Source organism: Salvelinus sp. IW2-2015, linkage group LG7, assembly GCF_002910315.2.
Source record: "Salvelinus sp. IW2-2015 linkage group LG7, ASM291031v2, whole genome shotgun sequence".
Classification (NCBI taxonomy): Eukaryota; Metazoa; Chordata; class Actinopteri; order Salmoniformes; family Salmonidae; genus Salvelinus; species Salvelinus sp. IW2-2015.
This window is the reverse complement of record NC_036847.1, coordinates 124,316-146,044: the sequence shown is the minus strand read 5'-3', so window position 1 is coordinate 146,044 and position 21,729 is coordinate 124,316. Positions and strand designations below refer to the sequence as shown.

At 42.5% G+C, this 21,729-nt stretch overlaps 1 protein-coding gene across 6 annotated transcripts; it reads left to right on the top strand.

Moving 5' to 3' along the window:
* The first annotated feature begins 1,481 nt into the window (after window positions 1-1,481).
* Window positions 1,482-21,000, top strand: LOC111966165 (RNA-binding protein 39). 6 transcript variants are annotated; one of them, XM_023990583.2, is made up of 17 exons: window positions 1,483-1,853; window positions 4,325-4,381; window positions 4,723-4,775; window positions 5,500-5,645; window positions 5,970-6,022; window positions 6,654-6,848; window positions 11,402-11,455; window positions 15,057-15,174; window positions 15,326-15,478; window positions 15,591-15,728; window positions 15,815-15,880; window positions 15,960-16,164; window positions 16,426-16,527; window positions 18,033-18,147; window positions 18,303-18,408; window positions 20,017-20,095; window positions 20,360-21,000. In XM_023990583.2, the coding sequence occupies exons 6-17, from the start codon at window positions 6,673-6,675 to the stop codon at window positions 20,458-20,460; spliced, it is 1,413 nt and encodes a 470-aa protein (XP_023846351.1). In that variant the 5' UTR covers window positions 1,483-1,853; window positions 4,325-4,381; window positions 4,723-4,775; window positions 5,500-5,645; window positions 5,970-6,022; window positions 6,654-6,672; the 3' UTR covers window positions 20,461-21,000. The 6 variants fall into 6 exon arrangements, with proteins under 6 accessions (XP_023846349.1, XP_023846350.1, XP_023846351.1 ...); XM_023990584.2 differs by having other exon boundaries at window positions 5,500-5,651; XM_023990586.2 differs by lacking the exon at window positions 4,723-4,775.
* Window positions 21,001-21,729: the final 729 nt, after the last annotated feature.

Below are 21,729 nucleotides of genomic sequence, written 5' to 3'. Positions count from 1 at the left end.
TGTAAAGAATTTGGCCATGTTTCAAGCGCGTGCAGACGAAAAGTGTATACTGAAGAAAGGTATGTAGAAGGACGACGATGTTGCAATTGTGGTGGGGATCATGATCCTGAGTTCCTGGAGTGCCCTGTAAGGGTGAAGGAAATTGAGGTGGCAAAAGTTAGAGCGGTCAATCGAATCTTCTATGCAGAGGCGATTAAAAGGTTTGAGAAAACAAGTAATGCTAGTGAAGAGATGGTAGTGGATACCCCACAGCCTGTTGTAAATGTTCGCTGACAGACAAAAGACACCCTATGCCTCAAAAAGGGGGGTTTTGTGTTCATTGCCACAGTTATAAATTGTACAGCAGAATTCGAAGAAACTAGACATTATTGTGGCTGCAGCAGAAAAGTTTTCGGGACTCAAGACTTAACCTTGGAAGACTTGCAAGGGGTACTGGAAGACCCGCCTTCCCAGGTTCCCCTTGAGCCTGTGTAGGGATCAGATATGTTTTATTTTTTGGTAGTTCAGTTTGAGGGAATCCTGTTTCCATCCCGCAAAGTAGGTGGCGGGATGCATATTACATTGTGTGATCGCCAATATACCATAGAATAAGTAGTAGGGGGTTAAGGTAAATTAAAAGGATCCTGGATTGCACTAATCCGTTTTTAGATAGGACCAGTGTTGCCAATTTAGCGACTTTGTCGCTATATTTAGCGAGTATTCAGACCCCTCTAGCGACAAATCTAGGGACTTTTTCTGGAGTTATTGGAGACTCTGACTTGAAAGCACGTAGGCGGCCCAGTCCTCGCACAGCAGTCCCTCCTACCTAGCTGCAGTCAGAGCAGGAGATGTTCACCCCTCCGTGTCCAGACTGCAAATGAATCACGCATGTGGGAAGCCGCTGCTGGCTGATCCCACCCTGGCTTACATTTATTTTTTAAACAATTAACCTGAATTAGGGCCAGACTAGTTACCATAATTCTCTCACATTGCTATTGACAGTTTTTTCTATTGTCTCTTTTTGGTCCATTTAGATTGTTAATGTAGATTGTATACAAAAAAAATGAAAAAATGTTATGGTTAAAAATGTTCATGTTTTACTGTGACTTGTTGTAGGCTCCTAAGTGGACCATAAGGTTAAAAACCAAACCAAATTAAGAAAACGAACCTAAAAAACAAAAATTTTAATAAAAAACTAAGTAACTCCGCCAGAGTTTCTCTTTTGGGTTACTTTTGCCGGTCCCAAGCTCAGATAAAGGAAGAGGGTCGGAATTGTGACATAAAAAAAACAAGAATCGACAGAAGAAAGTTCATTTGTAGTTCTAAACATATTTAGGGTGTTTTTTACTCACTTTTTGTCTRTCGTTATCTTTCCTACAGCGTCCATCACAATTACAAGTACATGGCCACTTATGCAAATTGTGATGACGTCATTTAGCGACTTCTAGGACAGCCAATAGCTGCTTTCCTTACTGAGGAGTTGGCAACACTGGATAGGACCACGCTCATCGCAAGTCGCGTGTTGATAAAACGAGAGAACGCCATTTTAGAGACGCTAATGAAGTTGTTAAACGCAACAAAAAAAGTTATACACGTTATAGCTAGCTAATATAAGGCTGAATTCATTACTGGCTGCTGTTAATAATTTCGTTTGCATACTACTGTACACTAGCGCGGAACGAGAGCATTTCTTTTTAAGCTGTTGTGTGTTGTTGGGAAGAACAGCAGCAGGCGAATCCGAGGTCAAATTGGGCCAATTTTATCCTGAAGGCGTAGTTGGCTAACGGTAGTTCACTGGCTGATTTGATAAGTTTGCAAGCTAACTTAATTGTTTCTGGTCACAGAAGAAGCAGACGTTGGGACAAATCCCTGCGGTAAGTTAGATAACGTTACCATTACAAATCGCCACAGGCACATCTTCCTCACAGAGTTTGGCTAACGTTGTCTAGCTAGCTAGCTAGCGTTACTAGAAAACATATTGGTAGTAAGCTAGTTAAGTTCCATGTGGTTCTTGCTCAAGCTAGTTGGAAGCTGCAGGAGTGTTGGTCTATAAAAGGGACAGTAATGCGCTAGCTAGCAGATTGTAAAGGGCTAATGTAATGAGGCTCCGTACTGTCATAGTTTCTAAACCTAGAGGCGAGACTTCCGGGAACGCTTGCGACACAGACCGGGGATTGAGAAGGCATTGAAATTCTTCCTTAGTTCTTCTCGAAATCTTAAAATGCACAACATAGATATGAGCCAATGTCTTAAGTAGTTGAACGTGTTATTACTCCAACCTCGTGAAAGTGACATACTGACACGTTTTAATTTGTCAAACTATTTTCTATTGAAAGACTGACAGTTAACGGCTTGCACATGACGACTGTTAGACCCGGTGACGTGTTACTAAATATGAGCTTAGCTTCGCCATGGATTCGCCTACAAGTGTGATCGGGGATTTCTATTGGAGAAGCAGTTTTGGCCTGTCTTCATACTGTACTGTTTGGTATAATTTTAACCAGAATAGATTCTGACCCTATGCTTGTTTACAGCTGCACTGGGGTCGGACAGGCTTCCTAGGGTGTTGGGGGACAAAATTAAACTTTGGTTCTGGTGTTATACTTTATATTCCATGTTATGGTAACACAYAACAGTTTATTCCATGAGAATAGGATTTACCATTGCTGAGATCTTATTTTCAAATGATCAGAAAAGGTCAAAGGTTGCGGACAGGTCAATGTTAATCCCTAGTCAACAATGGCACCAAATCACTTGTCTGGGTTCAAAAATTCAACACGTTTTGTCCAATATCTCAAGATAGGGTGGTCATATTGTTTTGCCATTTTCAGAGCTAATGTAGAACACAGATTATTCAAATAAAGTAAAATGCAATATTATACAAATGTAACCGATGTGAAATAGCTAGTTTCACATCTAGTGCGCGCTAATAGTGTTTTAATCGGTGACGTCACTCGCTCTGAGACCTTGAAGTAGTTGTTCCCATTGCTCTGCAAGGACCGCGGCTTTTGTGGCGCGATGGGTAACGATGCTTCGTGGGTGTCAGTTGTCGATGTGTGCAGAGGGTCCCGGGTCGGTGTGAGGGGACGGACGTAAGTTATACTGTTACACAAATTAGGCAGTATGGAATACACAATTACAGTAATTTAAGCCCAATTTAAGGTAGGGTGGTCATATTAACAAATCAAAATGTTTTATGCAAAACTGAGTTTGTAACCATTTATGAAATTAGAATTAAAAAAATTATACTACTTTATGCAAATCAGATAAGTAATGTGGTAATTCGTCTACGGAATAAAAAATTACAGCATGTTACGCCCATTCATATAAAGTAAGGTGGCCATATTGTTTACATATTTATGCAGAACTGGGAGTGTACACTGAGGAGTAAGGTGCCACTCATTATACTAGTCGAATAAGACATGGAAGAGAGAATGAATTTTGGCCAATATGTATTTATAGACTAATAAACATTAAACAAATAGCCAAACTGAAAACTGCAGACATTACTAGTGCCTCCCCCGTGATCAAACCGCTATAAAAAAATAAAATGAAAGGCAGCCTAACGTGATCATTGACAGCTGCCTTGAAGGACACAAATAAAACATGCTTTCTGCTACCAAGATCACTGAAATGAAGTGTGTGCGTGTACACGTGAAGGGTGGGGGGGATTTTCGGCACAACACCGGCTCCGTGGTGTCTTAATTTAAACAGGAAGCCTGTCCAACTCGGTGCAGCTGTAAGCAAGCAGGGTCGGAATCTATTTTGGCTAGTATATTATTCAAATTAGACCAACAGGCTAGGCAAGCGATCGGCTTGGCTAACGTTAAGTAGCTAGTGCTAATTTACTAGGTATATAGATGGGTTGGGTGTTGAGCAATAAAACCGACGCGTGCACAACTATGGCGCAAAACAGACAGGGTTGGCTTAGATTGACAACATGTCAACAATATTTTGTCTCCAATGTTTATTGAAAACATAAATACATTTTCACAATGAGCACTTGTCTCTCATACATCGTTAGTTGGTTAGCGAATTTTAGCAGTATTAACATAGACGTGACACCAGTCAAAACAAGACATGGTATCAAGGACAAGCTGAACCAAGCCACCTACGATTCCCCACATGGCAGGTTCTTGTCATTGTTGCTAGCTATCTGGCTGTCCAGAATCACAACAGCACAGACTTCTGCCCCAATGAAGTGTGCACATCGTTTTCGTGATGTTGTCAGCTAACCCCAATATTCTGTGCCAGTTGTAGTATCTAGCTATCTATATTAGACATATTTCTGTTTTTATCTCATGGCTGATGTTCTGACTTGATTGTATCAGGTTTTCTCTTTCAGGAGACCATGGCAGACGACTTTGATGTTGAGGCTATGCTAGAGGCTCCATACAGAAAGGTGGGTAGCTAGAATTGCCAGCCTTGTAGCTATGTTTTTTTTTTTTTTTTGCGCCTTCACTATTTGCTGGTCTTGTATCATCTTGCTGCTCAGAGATATGTTGCTATTATTTATAGTTAAATGGTTGTTGTGCCTCTCAATGTTTGAATGAGGTGTGTGATGCATTGACATAATCAAAAATTCTGAATAAACACCCATCTCTCTCTTTGTAGACTTGCCTAACGATATCTCCCCTCTTCTCTCACCTTTTGATTCGAGTGTGAACTGTGGGGGGTGGGGGGTGGGGGGGGGGAGGTTAAGGTAGTAATTGCGCAATGTATTGATGTACTGTGATCCCCTAGGACAAAAAGAGCTTCATCTTAGAACATCCTATCACCTGTTTGGTTGCAACAAGGTGAATGCAAATGGATGATAATCAGCACATTTTACCCCACATGCAAAGGAGACAATATTCACATTTTCTGTTGATATGGTAGCTAAAGGCATTTTCACAATGTTTACACCTAATGTTACAGTTGGATCGACCCATAGAAATATAATTACTGTGGTACCAGTAGCACATATTCTTTTGTTATGCTTCAGTGTCAATCAAGTAAGTCTGACCTAAAATAGGCCTTACATGTGTTAGTACCTATTTTACCCTTACATTTGGCTTTAGTAGATTAGCCTTCTCTATAGTATACTTTAACAAATAAGGCTTAAATGTGTAGTCATGATTTTGCCACGGTCAACAAAACAAGCTATTGATTATTTTAAAATATGAATACTGTCTCCCTGCCCAAGTCTATTGTGATGGTTTCTGATTTTGTGAATCAGCATCTTGACTTTGCATGCCTTTTAACACCAGTAATACTTTACGTTTATTTTCTTACCACAATTTATTTGTAAGATTTATTTCAAGATTTCATTTCTATTATACATTTAGTTAATGATTTCACCAGTATGAGTATTTTTCCCCTCATAAAATTCAAACCATTCAAATACAAACATCTCCATTCAGCTGGCACAAAAAAATATATAGGACATTTAACATGAGGCTAAACTAGTAGAATTTTTTTTGCTTCAGTTTTACTTGGGAGTCCATATTACTAAGCAGTGTGACTCCCTGTTTGCTTCAGGGCGAGATGTGTGACAGAGGTGGCATCGAACTCTTACAGTCCAAGAAGGAAAATGGGTGAAGATCACTGGACTGACATCAACCACAGGATCTCTTTTAGCGGCTGTGGGCCAAGCATGGTCTCAGTGGGCTTAGGAACAGATAGTGGTACGGGTACGACAAAGGAGGGGTGGGGTTGAGATGACCAAACTGTATCATGCCAAAATAGTATATATTTTTCCAATAGACTTTGACTTTTGGTTGGATTGAGTACTGTATAATATGTAGTTATAACAGCAGGGGGAGTAATTGGAGTGGAACTCTACAGGGGCTGTAGAAGGACCCCCTTACATACTTGTCCAAACATATTAATGTTAACAGTATTTTAACCTAATGGCTATGTTCCGTATTTTCTTGTTCCCTCCCTCACCCCTGACGACTTGCAATGTTTCCTCTACATCCTCATGATGTTCTTCTATCAACCCTGCTTAGGATGAGATAAAGTCCTCTAGTGCTAATGGACACGAAGAGCGCAGTAGTAAGAAGTAAGTACTGATTTTTAAACTCTTTGCTAAACCATCTCCACACAGACTGTTCTCTCTGCTACCGCACAGCAAGCGGTACGGGAGCGCTAAGTCTAGGTCAAAGAGGCTTCTAAAGCAGCTTTCTACCCCAAGCCAGAAGACTCCTGAACATCTAATCAAATGGCTACCCAGACTATTTGCATTGCCCCCCCCCCCCCCCCCCCTTACGCTGCTGCTACTCTGTTATTATCTATGCATAGTCACTTTAATAACTCTACCTACATGTACATATTACCTTGACCGTTGCCCCCGCACATTGACTCCGTACCGGTACCACATGTATATAGCCTCGCTATTGTTATTTTACTGATGCTCTTTAATTATTTGTTACTTTTATTTATTTATTTTGTTTATTTTTCTTAACTGCGTTGTTGGTTAGGGGCTTGTAAGTAAGCGTTTCACTGTAAGGTCTACACCTGTTGTATTTGGCGCATGTGACAAATAACATTTGATTTATCTTGTCAGTTGCTACTAGTCATGTTTCAATCGTGTAACCTTTTGGAAACTGCATCAGTGATGGATAGATGTCTAAAGTATCTGTTTACAATTGTATTCTGTGACTGCACCGTGGTAATGTCATCCTGTGTTCCAGGAAAAAGAGGAGCCACATTATGAGTAGTCGGAGCCCGAGCTCTGACAAGTGCAAGAGCAAAGTTGGGAAGAAGAGCCAGGATCGGAAAAGGAGCAAGAGTCCGGAGAAGAAACGGAGCCGCAGTAAAGAGCGCCGGCGCAGTGCTTCCCGTAGCAGGGAACATGCTGGACGCTACAGAGGACGCCGGAGCCCCTTGTACGTATTGCAGGGTTTTCCAAACTCTGTGCACGTTGAATTCTTTGCCCAAGCACTACACAGCTGATTCAAATAATCAACTGATCATCAAGCTTTGGTCATTTTAGTCAGCTGTTTAGGGTAAAAACCAAAACGGGTTTGGAAACGCTTATGTATTTTTTTTCCTGTGTCACAATTTTTGGGCTTCCTTATTTTGTCTACAGACAAATGGGTTGGAATAATCTGCTATATCTCCTCCTTGGACATAATTTGTGTTTTCCACTGTGAAAGCTGTTGTCTATAGAAACTTTCTGTTGATGATGAAATGAAACCTGGTTTTGTTTTTAAAAGTGGTTTAGTTTGTTGCCTTTCTAATCAAATTGTATTGGTCACATACGTGATTAGCAGATGTTATTGCGGGTGTAGCAAAATGAATTAAGACTATATACATATGGACAAGCGATGTCAGAGCGGAACGGACTAAGATACAGTAGAATTTTATTTGTATTTTATTTAACCTGGTAGGCCTGTTGAGAACAAGTTCTCATTTACAACTGCGACCTGGCCAAGATAAAGCAAAGCAGTGCGACATAAACAACACGAGTTACCCATAAACAAACATACAGTCAATAACAGAGTAGAAACATCTATGTACATTGTGTGCAAATGTAGAAGAGTATGGAGGTAGGCAATAAATCGGCCATAGAGGTGAAATAATTACGATTTAGCCATAACACTGGAGTGATAGATGTGCAGATGATGATGTGCAAGAAGAGATACAGGGATGTGAAAGCAAGAGGGTAAGTAATAATATGAGGTAGTTGGGTGTGCTATTTACAGATTGGCTGTGTAAGCTGCTCTGACAGCTGATGCTTAAAGTTAAGAGAGGGAGATATAAGACTCCAGCTTCAGTGCTTTTTGTTTATAAGGTTTTTTTTGCAATTCGTTCCAGTCATTGGCAGCAGAGAACTGGAAGGAAAGGTGGCCAACGGAAGTGTTGGCTTTGGGGATGACAAGTGAAATATGAATTATACCTGCTGGAGCGTGCGGTATGGGTGGGTGTTGCTATGGTGATCAGTGAGCTGAGATAAGGCGGGGCTTTACCTAGCAAAGATTTATAGATGACCTGGAGCCAGTGGGTTTGGCGACGAATATGTAGTGAGGGCCAGCCAGCGAGAGCATACAGGTCGCAGTGGTGGGTAGTGTATGGGGCTTTGGTGACACCGGATGGCACTGTGATAGACWACATTCAGTTTGCTGAGTAGAGTGTTGGGGGCTYTTTTGTAAATGACATCGCCGAAGTCAAGGATCGGTAGGATGGTATGTTTGTCAGCATCTAGATTTCATTTTGGATTGGAGATTATTAATGTGAGTTTGGAATGAGAGTTTAGTCTAACCAGACACCTAGGTATTTGTAGTTGTCCACATATTCTAGGTCAGAACAGTCCAGCTTAGGGATGCTAGTCTGGCAGGAGGGTGCGGGCAGCAATCGGTTGAAGAGCATGAACTTAGCTTTACTAGCATTTAAGAACAGTTGGAGGCCACGGAAGGAGTGTTGTATGGCGTTGAAGCTCGTTTTGGAGGTTTGTTAGCACAGTGTCCAAAGAAGGGCCAGATGTATACAGAATGGTGTCGTCTGCGTAGAAGTGGATCAGAGAATCACCAGCAGCAAGAGCGACATCATTGATATATATATATATATATATAGAGAAAAGAGTCGGCCCGAGAATTGAACCCTGTGGCACCCCCATAGAGACTGCCAGAGGTCCGGACAACAGGCCCTCCGATTTGACACTGAAGTCTGAGAAGTAGTTGGTGGGCGAGGCAGTCATTTGAGAAGTGAAGGCTATTGAGTCTGCCGATTTAAAAAATGCGGTGATTGACAGTCGAAAGCGGTGATTGACAGTCGAAAGCCATGGCCAGGTCGAAAAAGACGGCTGCACAGTACTGTCTTTTATCGATGGCGGTTATGATATCGTTTAGGACCTTGAGCGTGGCTGAGGTGCACCCATGACCAGCTCGGAAACCAGATTGCATAGTGGAGAAGGTACGGTGGGWTTCGAAATGGTCGTTGATCTGTTTGTTAACTTGGCTTTCGAAGATTTTAGAATGGCAGGGCAGGATGGATATAGGTCTATAACAGTTTGGGTCTAGAGTGATGACCGCGGCAGCTTTCCAATCTTTGGGGATCTCAGACGATACGAAAGAGGTGAATAGGCTAGTAATAGGGGTTGCAATAATTTCGGCAGATCATTTTAGAAAGAGAGGGTCCAGATTGTTTTGCCCAGCTGATTTGTAGGGATCCAGATTTTACAGCTCTTTCAGAACATCAGCTGTCTGGATTTGGGTGAAGGAGAAGTGGTGGAGGGCGGCTTGGGCAAGTTGCTGCAGGGGGTGCTGAGATGTTGGCCGGGGTAGGGGTAGCCAGGTGGAAAGCATGGTCAGCTGTAGAAAAATGCTTAATGAAATTATTGATCATCATAGATTTATCGGTGGTGAGTTTTTTTTTCTATCCTAAGTGCAGTGGGCAGCTGGGTGGAGGTGCTCTTATTCTCCATGGACTTTAGTGTCCCAGGAAGCAAATTTATGTTTGAAAAAGCTAACTTTAGCTTAACTAAATTAGTATATTGGGTCCTGACTTCCCTGAAAAGTTGCATATCGCGAGAGCTATTCGATGCTAATGTAGAATGCCACAGGATGTTTTTGTGCTGGTCAAGGGCAGTCAGGTCTGGGGTGAACCAAGGGCTATATCTGTTCTTAGTTCTACATTTTTTTTGAATGGGGCATGCTTATTTAAGATGGTGAGGAAAGCACTTTTGAAGAGCAACCTGTCATCTTCTACTGACGGGATGAGGTCAATATCCTTCCAGGGGACCCGGCCCAGGTCGATTAGAAAGGCCTGCTATCTGAAGTGTTTTGGGGAGCGTTTGACCGTGATGAGGGGTGGTCGTTTGACCGCGGACCCATTACACACGCAGGTAATGAGGCTGAGATCCTCGTTTAAGACAGCAGATGTGTATTTAGAGGGCAAGTTGGTCAGGATGATATCTAAGAGGGTGCCCATGGTTACGGATTTAGGGTTGTACCTGGTAGGTTCCTTGATAATTTGTGAGATTGAGGGCATCTAGCTTAAGATTGTAGGACGGCCGGGGTGTTAAGCATGTCACAGTTTAGGTCACCTAACAGTACGAACTCTGAAGATAGATGGGGGGCGATCAATTCACATATGGTGTCCAGGGCACAGCTGGGGGCTGAAGGGGGTCTATAACAAGCAGCAACGGTGAGAGACTTGTTTCTGGTAAAGATGGTATAGAATACAGTGTATACATATGAGCTGAGTAATGCAAGTTATGTAAACATTATTAAAGTGACTAGTGTTCCATTCCTTAGTGGCCAGTGATTTCTAGTCTATGCCTATAGGCAGCAGCCTCTAATCTGCTATTGATGGCTGTTTAACAGTCTGATGGCCTTGAGATAGAAGCTGTTTTTCAGTCTCTCAGTCCCAGCTTTGATGCACCTGTACTGACCTCGCCTTCTGGATGGTTGCGGGGTGAACAGACATTGGCTCGGGTGGTTGATGTCCTTGATGATCTTTTTGGCCTTGCTGTGACATTGGGTGGTGTAAGTGTCCTGTAGGGCGGGTAGTTTCCCCCCTGTAGTGAGTTGGGCACACCGCACCACCCTCTGGAGATCCTTGCAGTTGCGGGCGGTGCAGTTGCCATAGCAGGCAGTGATACAGCCCGACAGGATGCTTTCAATTGTGCATCTGTAAAAGCTTGAGGGTTTTAGGTGACAAGCCAAATTTCTTAACCTCCTGAGATTGAACAGGCTCTGTTGTGCCTTCTTCACCATACTGTCTGTGTGGATGGTCCATTTCACTTTGTCAGTGATGTGTACGCCAAGGAACTTGGAAGTTTTCCACCTTCTCTACTGCGGTCCCGTCGATGTAGATAGGGGGGTGCACCCTCTGCTGTTTCCTGAAGTCCATGATCATCTCCTTTTTGTTTTGTTGACGTTGTTTTCCAGGCACCACACTCCCAGAGCCCTCCCCTCCTCCCTGTAGGCTGTCTAGTCATCGTTGATAATCAAGCCTACTACTGTTGTCGTCTGAACTTGATGATTGAGTTGGAGGCGTGCTTGGCCTATGTTCTATGTTGAAGTTCACGGATGAGACGGATAACTGAAGCCATAGCCCTGGTTTTGTGTCCTCAGGTCAATCCCCTCCCTGTTTGTGACCGGGCTGATGTTTCAAGAGAAGTAGAGTACACAAAGTAGGCCCAAATGAGGGAAGGAAACTAAGTTGAATAGAATAATACTTATGTATTAAAAAAACCATACAGTTTGGCATAGTAGGCGTACATACTGAGCTGAACCTTGTTTTACACCCTAGTTTGGAGATGAAATGTTGTGGTGTTCCGGGAGGGAAGGTTGGTCCACAACATGCCAACAAACTAGGTTTTTTATAATTTTTTGTTATGTGACGTGTTGGTGTTTGCCTGTTGGATGTCTTGTCAATAAAGTATGTATGTAAAGTCTGGGTAAGAACTAAACCTTGTGATTGTTCCTTTTTTCAGTCGGAAACACTCAAGAAGTCGTAGCCCCTTCAAGAAAGACAAGAGTCCAGTAAGGTGAGATACACAGCCGGATTGTCTTAGAAGCCACAGTGGGGCGGGTCAAAAGCTTCAAGTTCCTTAGCATGCACATCACAGAGGACCTGAAATGGTTCCTGCACACCGATAGCGGGGTGAAGAAGGTTCAACCTCTGGAGGCTGTAGAAATTTGGCGTTTGCCCCCCAAGACCCTCACAAACTTGAACAGATACACCATCGAGAGCATTCTGTCGGGCTGTCTCAACGACTGGTATGGCCGCAACAACTTCACCGACCGCAACCATAGGGTGGCGCGGTCAGCCAGTGCATTATCGGGGGCACACTTCCTGTCCTCCAGAACATCTACAGCACCCGGTGTCACAGGAAGGCAAGAAAGATCATTAAGAAGGTGGAGATAGTACAGGTGCATCAAAGCTGGACTGATAAACAGCCTTCACTAGCCAGCTGGTACCCTGCCCTGAACCTTAGACTGCTGCCKTATGTACATAGTCATTGAACACTGGTCACTTTAATAATGTTTACATACTGTTTTAACCCACTTTATATATATATAAAAAATAAATGAAAATTCACCTTCATTTAACTAGGCAAGTCAGTTAAGAACAAATTCTTATTTACAATGACGGCCTAGGAACAGTGGGTTAACTGCCTTTTTCAGGGGCAGAATGACAGATTTTTTTACCTTGTCAGCTCAGGGATTTGATCTAGCAACCTTTCGGTAACTAGCCCAACGCTCTAACCACGTGTGTCTGTGTGAGAAATCAAAGTTTATTTGTCACGTGCGCCGAATACAACAGGTGTAGACCTTACAATGATYTGCTTACTTACAGGCTCTAACCAATAGTGCAAAAAAGGTATTCGGTGAACAGTGGGTAGGTAAAGAAATAAAAAGACAGGCTATATACAGTAGTGAGGCTACATGCAGACACCGGTTAGTCAGGCTGATTGAGGTAGTATGTAGATATGGTTAAAGTGACTATGCGTATATGGTGGAACAGAGAGTAGCAGTAGCGTAAAAGAGGGGTTGGTGGCGGGAGCGCTGGTTGGTCGGCCCAATTTAGGTAGTGTGTATAGTTAAAGTGACTGCATATATGATAAACAGAGTTGCAGCAGCGTAAAAAGAGGGGTTTTCGGGGGGGGGGGGGGGGCTCACAATGCAAATAGTCTGGGTAGCCATTTGATTACCTGTTCGGGAGTCTTATGGCTTGGGGGTAAAAACTGTTGAAAAGCCTTTTTGTCCTAGACTTGGGCCCCTGGTACCGCTTGCCATGCGGTAATAGAGAACAGTCTGTGGCGGGGGTCTTCGTCAATTTTTAGGGCCTTCCTCTGACACCGCCTGGTGTAGAGGTCCCCCAGTGATGTACTGGGCCGTACGCACTACCCTTTGTAGTGCCTTGTGGTCAGAGGCCGAGCAATTGCCGTACCAGGCAGTGATGCAACCAGTCAGGATGCTCTTGATGTTGCAGCCGTAGAACCTTTTGAGGATCTCAGGACCCATGCCAAATCTTTTTAGTTTCCTGAGGGGGAATAGGCTTTGTTGTGCCCTCTTCACAACTGTCTTGGTGTGTTTGGACCTTTCTAGTTTGTTGATGTGGACACCAAGGAACTTGAAGCTCTCAACCTGCTCCACTACAGCCCCGTCGATAAGAATGGCGGCGTGCTCCGTCCTCCTTTTCCTGTAGTCCACAATCATCTCCTTAGTCTTGGTTACGTTGAWMGATAAGTTGTTGTTCTGGCACCACCTGGCCACACACACACAGTCGTGGSCAAAAGTTTTGAATGGCACAAATATTAATTTTCAGTCTGCTGCCTCAGTGTCTAGATATTTTTGTCAGATGTTACTATGGAATACTGAAGTATAATTACAAGTGTCAAATTGACAATTACATGAAGTTGATGCAGAGTCAATATTTACAGTGTTGACCCTTTTTCAAGACCTCTACAATATGCCCTGGCATGCTGTCAATTAACTTCTGGGCCACATCCTGACTGATGGCAGTCCATTCTTGCATAATCAATGCTTGGAGTTTGTCAGAATTTGTGGGTTTTTGTTTGTCCACCCGCCTCTTGAGGATTGACCACAAGTTCTCAATGTGATTAAGGTCTGGGGAGTTTCCTGTCCATGGACCCAAAATATCGATGTTTTGTTCCCCGTGCCACTTAGTTATCACTTTTGCATTATGGCAAGGTGCTCCATCATGCTGGAAAAGGCATTGTTCYTCACCAAACTGTTCCTGGATGGTTGMGAGAAGTTGCTCTCYGAGGATGTYTTGGTACCATTCTTTATTSATGGCTGTGTTCTTAGGCAAAATTGTGAGTGAGCCCACTCCCTTGGCTGAGAAGCAACCCCACACATGAATGGTCTCAGGATGCTTTACRGTTGGCATGACACAGGACTGATGGTAGCGCTCATCTTGTCTTCTCCGGACAAGCTTTTTTCCAGATGCCCCAAACAATCGGAAAGGGGATTCATCAGAGAAAATGACTTTACCCCAGTCCTCAGCAGTCCAATCCCTGTACCTTTTGCAGAATATCAGTCTGTCCCTGATGTTTTTCCTGGAGAGAAGTGGCTTCTTTGCTGCCCTTCTTGACACCAGGCCATCCTCCAAAAGTCTTTGCCTCACTGTGCGTGCAGATGCACTCACACCTGCCTGCTGCCATTCCTGAGCAAGCTCTGTAGTGCTGGTGCCACGATCCCGCAGCTGAATCAACTTTAGGAGACGGTCCTGGCGCTTGCTGGACTTTCTTGGACGCCCTGAAGCCTTCTTCACAACAATTGAACCACTCTCCTTGAAGTTCTTGATAATCCGATTTAGGTGCAATCTTACTAGCAGCAATATCCTTGCCTGTGAAGCCCTTTTTGTGCAAAGTAATGATGATGGCACGTGTTTCCTTCCAGGTAACCATGGTTGACAGAGGAAGAACAATGATTCCAAGCACCACCCTCCTTTTGAAGCTTCCAGTCTGTTATTCGAACTCAATCAGCATGACAGAGTGATCTCCAGCCTTGTCCTCGTCAACACTGTCACCTGTGTTAACGAGAGAGAGAATCACTGACATGTCAGCTGGTCCTTTTGTGGCAGGGTTTAAATGCAGTGGAAATGTTTTTGGGGGATTCAGTTCATTTGCATGGCAAAGAGGGACTTTGCAGGTAATTGCAATTCATCTAATCACTCTTCATAACATTCTGGAGTATATGCAAATTGCAAACTGAGGCAGCAGACAGCAGGCAGCAGAAAATTAATATTTGTGTAATTCTCAACTTTTGGCCACGACTGTGTGTGTGTGTGTTTGTATGTGTATAGTCATGGCTTATCCTATATAACTACTGCTGTACACACCTTTTCTATTCATATACTGTATATTTATATTCTGGACATTGATCGTTCAGATACTGCTCGTTGTTATTTTTACTTGTGTGTTGTATTGCTAGATTGTTGGAGCTGGACATAAGCATTTTGCTGCACCTACGATAACTTCTGCAAATCTGTGTATGCGACCAATAAACTTTGATGTGATTTATAAGCTCTATCGTGGTTTCGGTTTTGTGAACTGGACTCTTTGCTCACCATCCCTGAAAATGATATGTGTTAAACTCTGTTTGCACTTTTTTTTCAAGGAAACCAATTGACAACCTGACCCCAGAGGAGAGGGATACCCGCACTGTTTTTTGTATGCAGCTGGCAGCCAGAATCAAACCACGAGACCTGGAGGACTTCTTCTCAGCCGTGGGGAAAGTCAGTATTCGCAGTTTACAAACTTAAAAGTAGATTGCATTATCTTTGCCGTATGAAATAATTCAACAGACTTTATTGTGACAGAATTTAGCTCATGGTCATTAGGAAGGTGCTCACTCTTGACACACTATTACTATTTTATCCCCTGTAGGTGAGAGACGTGAGGATGATCTCTGACAGAAACTCCAGGAAGTCAAAGGGCATTGCCTACATTGAGTTTCTGGAAGTGAATTCAGTCCCGCTGGCTATTGGCTTAACTGGTCAGAGACTTCTAGGAGTTCCCATCATCGTACAGGCCCCTCAGGTAGTTGATTTAACTATAATATTTAGCATTGATGGAATCAGTAAATGTGATGTCACCTTTCACCGCTTACTTGGCAGATGGCATAGACTCACCATTTTGTGTGTGTGTGCAGGCTGAGAAGAACAGAGCTGCAGCAATGGCCCACAACCTTCAGAAGGGTAATGCTGGCCCTATGCGGCTGTATGTGGGCTCTCTGCACTTCAACATCACAGAGGAGATGCTGCGAGGTGTCTTCGAGCCTTTCGGAAGGGTAAGGAGGAAACACCATCACTTATCAATTACATTTTAACTTCCTTTTACACTAACTCTCTTGTATCTAACTGTTTTCCTTAACAGATTGAGAGCATACAACTGATGAATGACAGTGAAACTGGACGATCCAAAGGATATGGTTTCATCTCAGTAAGTTCCTGATTTTAGACTTACAATAGATTAGGGTATGTGCCATTTTAGTTAGCTGATTCACACTGTATTATTGTAGTTTGCAGATGCAGAGTGCGCTAAGAAGGCCATGGAGCAGCTGAATGGCTTTGAGCTGGCCGGACGGCCCATGAAGGTTGGTCACGTGACGGAACGCACCGACCCCTCCAACGCCAGCTCCTTCCTGGACAACGACGAGCTGGAGAGGACAGGCATTGACCTGGGCACCACCGGGCGCCTGCAGCTCATGGCCCGGCTGGCAGAGGGTGAGATATTAGCTGCTGTTTTTGAGTGAATGTAGTTTGGTCTTTTTGGTGCTCAAAATTGCCATTTAGGTTTATTTGTCAGCAGTAAGGGAAAGTTGAGCTTAGTATTCGATATGTCTACTTTTGTGCTGAAATCTAAAACTGATTTGGTCAACCAAGGTGTTACCCCAGTTGACTTCTAGAATCGCTCCAGTGTGTGCTCGAGTTGTTTTGAATAGCTTTGAACAGACTTGATGCTAATGAATAGTTTGTTTCCCTCAGGTACTGGTCTTCAGATCCCCCCGGCTGCACAGCAGGCTCTACAGATGAGTGGATCCATCCACTCGACTCAAATCCACTTCGTCAACATGGCAGCTGGTACAGGTAGGCTCATTATCCATGTGTAACGTATCATACTACATATTGTGGAATGAACTACTCACTGGCCTCATCTAAGAACACTGCAGACTCCTCAAAGGAGAGGCATTTGAAGTTTGAGCTTTTTGATACCTCGTGCAAATGTGAAATTCACCACTACGTTTCCTTTAGAATGAGTTTCATGATCAATAGCCAAAGGTAGGTAGCAAAGGAAAGCTGTCACACCTGCTTTGYCAGGATGATTTCCAGTTACCTTTTTGCTCCTCCCTTAATTTGGTCTGTGATGTCAGAAAACAGTGCAAAGAGGGCGAACATTATCTGGAGATTAAATGTGTTAACATGATCTGCATCCATGACCACCAGTATATGATAATCTCAAATGAACCGCCGTAAGACTTCTCTTTTCTCACTATCATTTCTCCTTTTAATGATCTCTTCCACATTTATCCAATAGATCCACATGTAAACACTAAAGGCCAATCTGGCATTGCCACCAACACTCATTATGAGGTATGTTAATCACTTCAACAACCTGCCGGTCTCTGAGATGTCTATGTGAAAGCTGTTTTTTCACTCACTATGGCCCTGCTTGAAAAGAGCACATTGAATATCATGGGCAACTGGTACGAAACCCAGAAATGAGTTAACATCATTCAAGTCAACCTGTGTGTTTTGCCTTGCCAAAGCCAGCAGTTTGTCTTGCTAGGTGAAGGGACTCTTCAAACTTTTGTAACACACTTCAATATCACAGTACCATGTTAGATGTGAATGCTGATATTGAACTAGCATGCAGATAACCATTGCTTCTCTCATATTGTGTGGCTAATGCTATGGCTGTCCCCCCTCTAGCACATAGGCTTAATGTGCACTGCAGTGTAGTAAGTCAATGGTCTTCATCCATTGTGCATCGTTCCATCCTCACAACCTTTTCTAACTGAAGTGCGTCTTTAATTTCTCTTCTTCTAATCTTTTAGACATACAAGCCAGCCTGAACCCACCCCCTGAAGGTGAACGTGAAAGTGTACAGCTTCTCAAATCTGCACATTATTTAATGCTCATCTAAAATAAATCCTTTTGTTTAAATTTCTCATGTTTCAAACCGGAAAGAGCTCTCCAATGGTCCTTTTTTCTTGTATTGGTTTGAAATCATTGCTGTCATGCATACCCACATTTTATTTTGGTTTAAGCCAAATGATAAGATTCTCAAGCTGTCCGTTTTCATCTTCTCTGGTTTTCTTGTGTGTAACTACATTGTGTCTAAATGTGCATTGAAACAACACATGAAAAACTAGTCCTGTACTTTGAGATGTATTCATTGGGGGGAGGGAATGGAAAGGATTGTCAGTCTGATGTTCTCAGTTGGAAGCAGGGTTGGGGTCAATTAATGCCATTTGAAATTCCAGTCAGTTCAGGAACCGATGTTCAATTCAACAGACAGGAATTAATCTGCACTTGACAGCAGCTCTGGTGAGAAGGACCTCTGTTAATGATACTGTCATCTCCTTTTACAGCTCCTGCCACCCATTCACTGAACCTGGCTCCAAGCAGGAACCAAGCCATGAACCTCTCAACGCAGCCACTGGCTACTCTCTGCCTACAGCTGTCCAACATGTTCAACCCACAGTTGTGAGACACTACTTTTAACCTTTTCATTTCATGATGAAAGGAAGCATTGTTTTTGATCTTTAATTAAATGAATGTAACTGATCATTTCCTTAAGCTGGGTTAGGTCATGAATGAATGAATGATGAATGGCTTGAAATTACCTGCCTCTTTTCCAGGGAAAATGAACCCGGCTGGGATGTTGAGATTCAAGATGACGTCATTGAGGAGTGCAACAAACACGGTGGAATTGTCCACATATACCTCGACAAGGACTCCCCTCAGGTAAACAACTTTTGAAATGCACTTTGTTGTGTCTCTGACTGATTAAATTATATGACAGGCTACTTTATCAAATCGATTACCTAACGTTTTATTGATTACGTGATTGAATTAAACCATGCAACAATTAACTCGTTAATAACCTTCTGAACCACATAAGAATGATTATAGAGCTGCTGGCTTCCTGAATAAACTCTTAAACATCTGAAGATCTTATATATCAATAGCAGTCAATTATTAATCGTCACCTTATTCAGTCTCATCTGAACGTCGTAAAATCCTTGGTTATTGAACCCTGGCTAACAAGTTGAATCAGCATTACAAAAATTGGCTTAATTGTTTATTTACTAAATACCTAAATGATCACACAGAATTACATATACACAGGATGGATCATACATTGATTTKAAATCATYTCATAAAAGAAAGTCCCTAGCGGACGAAACCGATATGACYGCTGATTACACAAATAAAGGGGGTTGGGTTTGAATGAAAGAGCGGGAAGACTGAGGAACAAAAGGATTGGGTCTCTATCGGTCCTTGAGAAGCTATGCTGCCATAAATACAGAATCTTATGAATTCTATTAACCGCCCATTCAGATAAGGAAAATGCAAGATATATATTTACACTGAACTGCGCTTCGATAGATGGAAGACTGGTTTGCCCAGCAGAGATCGCCCATGTCCTTTGAAGAATATTTCTGGTTGTAGAGCGGATACGTTGTACCCTGTCGTTCTTATTAAGAGATTCTGTCCCTTCCTAGGCCACGTACGTTTACAGCTGCAGCTGATAACTCGACTTCTAGGATGCATCACTTCTTTAGTGAATAAGAGTTCAAAGTTCATTTTGCCATAATTAGCTCACGCTGAATTCTAGTAGAAATTCATCCTTCCAGCATGGTGATCGTCACCTCCACGTTGAAATTAGCCGTTTTAAACGTATGAACACCAGTCCTCAAGTCGTCGAACCCAAGTTGACTTCCGTCAACGGGCTTTTGTATTGGGGGAGAGAAGGGGGTGTGTTTCATAGTTCTCAACCAATGTCTGTTCACTTGGGTGTGGCCACTGAGCATAGTTTACTTAGGAAAACAATTCTCTCATTTAGAATCTTAAAATTACATTTAATCTTTTCACAAATAGTTTCATATTTAAACATTTTAAATTGCACAATTCCATGTGAATCTGTTAACTAGAACGTGTAGACTTTCCCAGATCCGACAATTTGTCGTACCAACGGACACTTTCAACTGGTTGGATTACAGAAATATTGTACCTTTCCCCAACCTTTTGATGTTACCATACGTTGTTAACAAAGGGCTTTCCAAGAGTCCATTCTGTAGGGTGGAGAGAAAAGGGAGAAATGTATGTATGGGGGTCATAAACTTCCTACAACAGGGCAACTTCATGACAACTTTATAGAAGTGGATAGGTCTAAGGTGGTCCAGCAAATTGTGCACTTTGCAAAAAAATTATAAATGCAGTTACCATTTCTTTGTTTTCTATTATGGTTTAATGTACAAATGTATATGTTTCTACCTTTTTACCCATCAAATGGTCTGTTGCAGATTGATAGTTTACCCTTACCTTATTACTTCTTCCTTTCCTTTATAGGGCAAAGTGTACATAAAATGCCCCACAATCCCAACAGCAATGGCTGCAGTGAATGCGCTACATGGGCGGTGGTTTGCAGGTGTGTATCCTTCTACCAATGGATTATGTATGGTCATTATTTGATATTTATATACCTTGCATTTTAAATCAGTTATGTTTGTGGCTAGGGATGGTGGGAATTAACCAAAATGAAATAGTACCATGTTTAGGGAATTTGTGCTGCTGATTTGTCATCTGTAGCTAGATTGTGTTCTTTAGAACTCAGGTTTCTACATTTAATACATGACTAATGCATATGTATTTGACAAGTATTGATTTAAATGTTTTTTTTTTCTCTCTGTAGGTAAAATGATCACTGCAGCGTACGTACCTTTCCCGACCTACCATAACCTTTTCCCTGATTCGTTAACGGCAGCCCAGTTATTGATGCCTGTGCGGCAATGATTCTACCATGCATGGAGTAGATGTCACAATGCCCGTTGGCTTCAATAATGTACATCATTTTTGCCAATATGTTGGGATCTTATTGAACGCAGTAGCAAATTACTGTACCAGTTCCACCCTATCTTCATCACGCAATGTTTTCTTGTTCAGTCTGACAGCTATTAGAGGCTAAGCTTGAGTTCCTCTGTAGCCACACATTTCTGTAGCTGCACTTGAGCAAATTACGTTGTTTCAACCTGCATTGTGAAAATACTACCTTTTGGGGTTTTGGTGGGGGAGGGGAACGTAGGGTACGGAGTTGTTTTACAGTGGGAAGTCTGCGTATATTTCTGTTGAAACTGACCCCAGAAGAACGACCCCTTTTTGGACAGCCCAACCAAATTAACCTGTGACTCGAATTGCAGTTTGCCCTATGCTGTCATCCCATTAGGGCATTTATATTGTACATTTAGTCATTCAGTTGTGCTTTAGAAATGTTCATTTGCCATGTACGTTTTTTTTGTCAGTTAATGTGTTAAATAAAAAAACGATGCCTACAAATAGTTTTTTCTTTTTTACAACTCCAAGATATTCATTGTTTTGAGACTACTTTACGTTAACATTTTGTAATCAACTTGATTCGGGTGGGTCAATGTGATGCATTTTGTCATCTTAATGACTTTGCCCTCCATTCCAGATGAAACAATCCAAAGTCATATGCATTTGTCATAACCTGGTTTACAACAGCTGGTCTTATTCTCTGAGTTGGTGTTTACGCAACCCCATGTCCTGCTTTATAATTATACTGTTTAAATATACAGTAAGCCTGCATCTGTAGAAATTGTAATCCTACACAGTTACACCATGGGTATGGTACTGATTTGATAAATCAATACATTTAGCAGTACAGAACTGGTCAATAGATTTAGAAGTTTTGCGCTTCAGATAGTCTTGACTTTTCTCGAACTCACAATTCAATCCCTTAGGACAGCACTAACTCCCATGAATGCCAATTCTGAAACCCGCATCAAATCATTCCTAACTTGTGTCATCAGCATCTCATGAGAATTGCTTGACAGTGATGCATTCTGGTAATAACCTTTTTAGGAGTCGCTTGGGCTTGACTCTGAGGAGAATGTGAAATGTCACTGGGTCCCCTAAGCCCCCATGACAAGATGTTTATCTGTAGAACTCTACAAGTCCCAAGTCAGCAGTGATCTGTTGAGAGCCTGCAGACTTCACCAATAAACATGAACTCATACCCAAACGTTGGTCCCTTTACTGTACCTT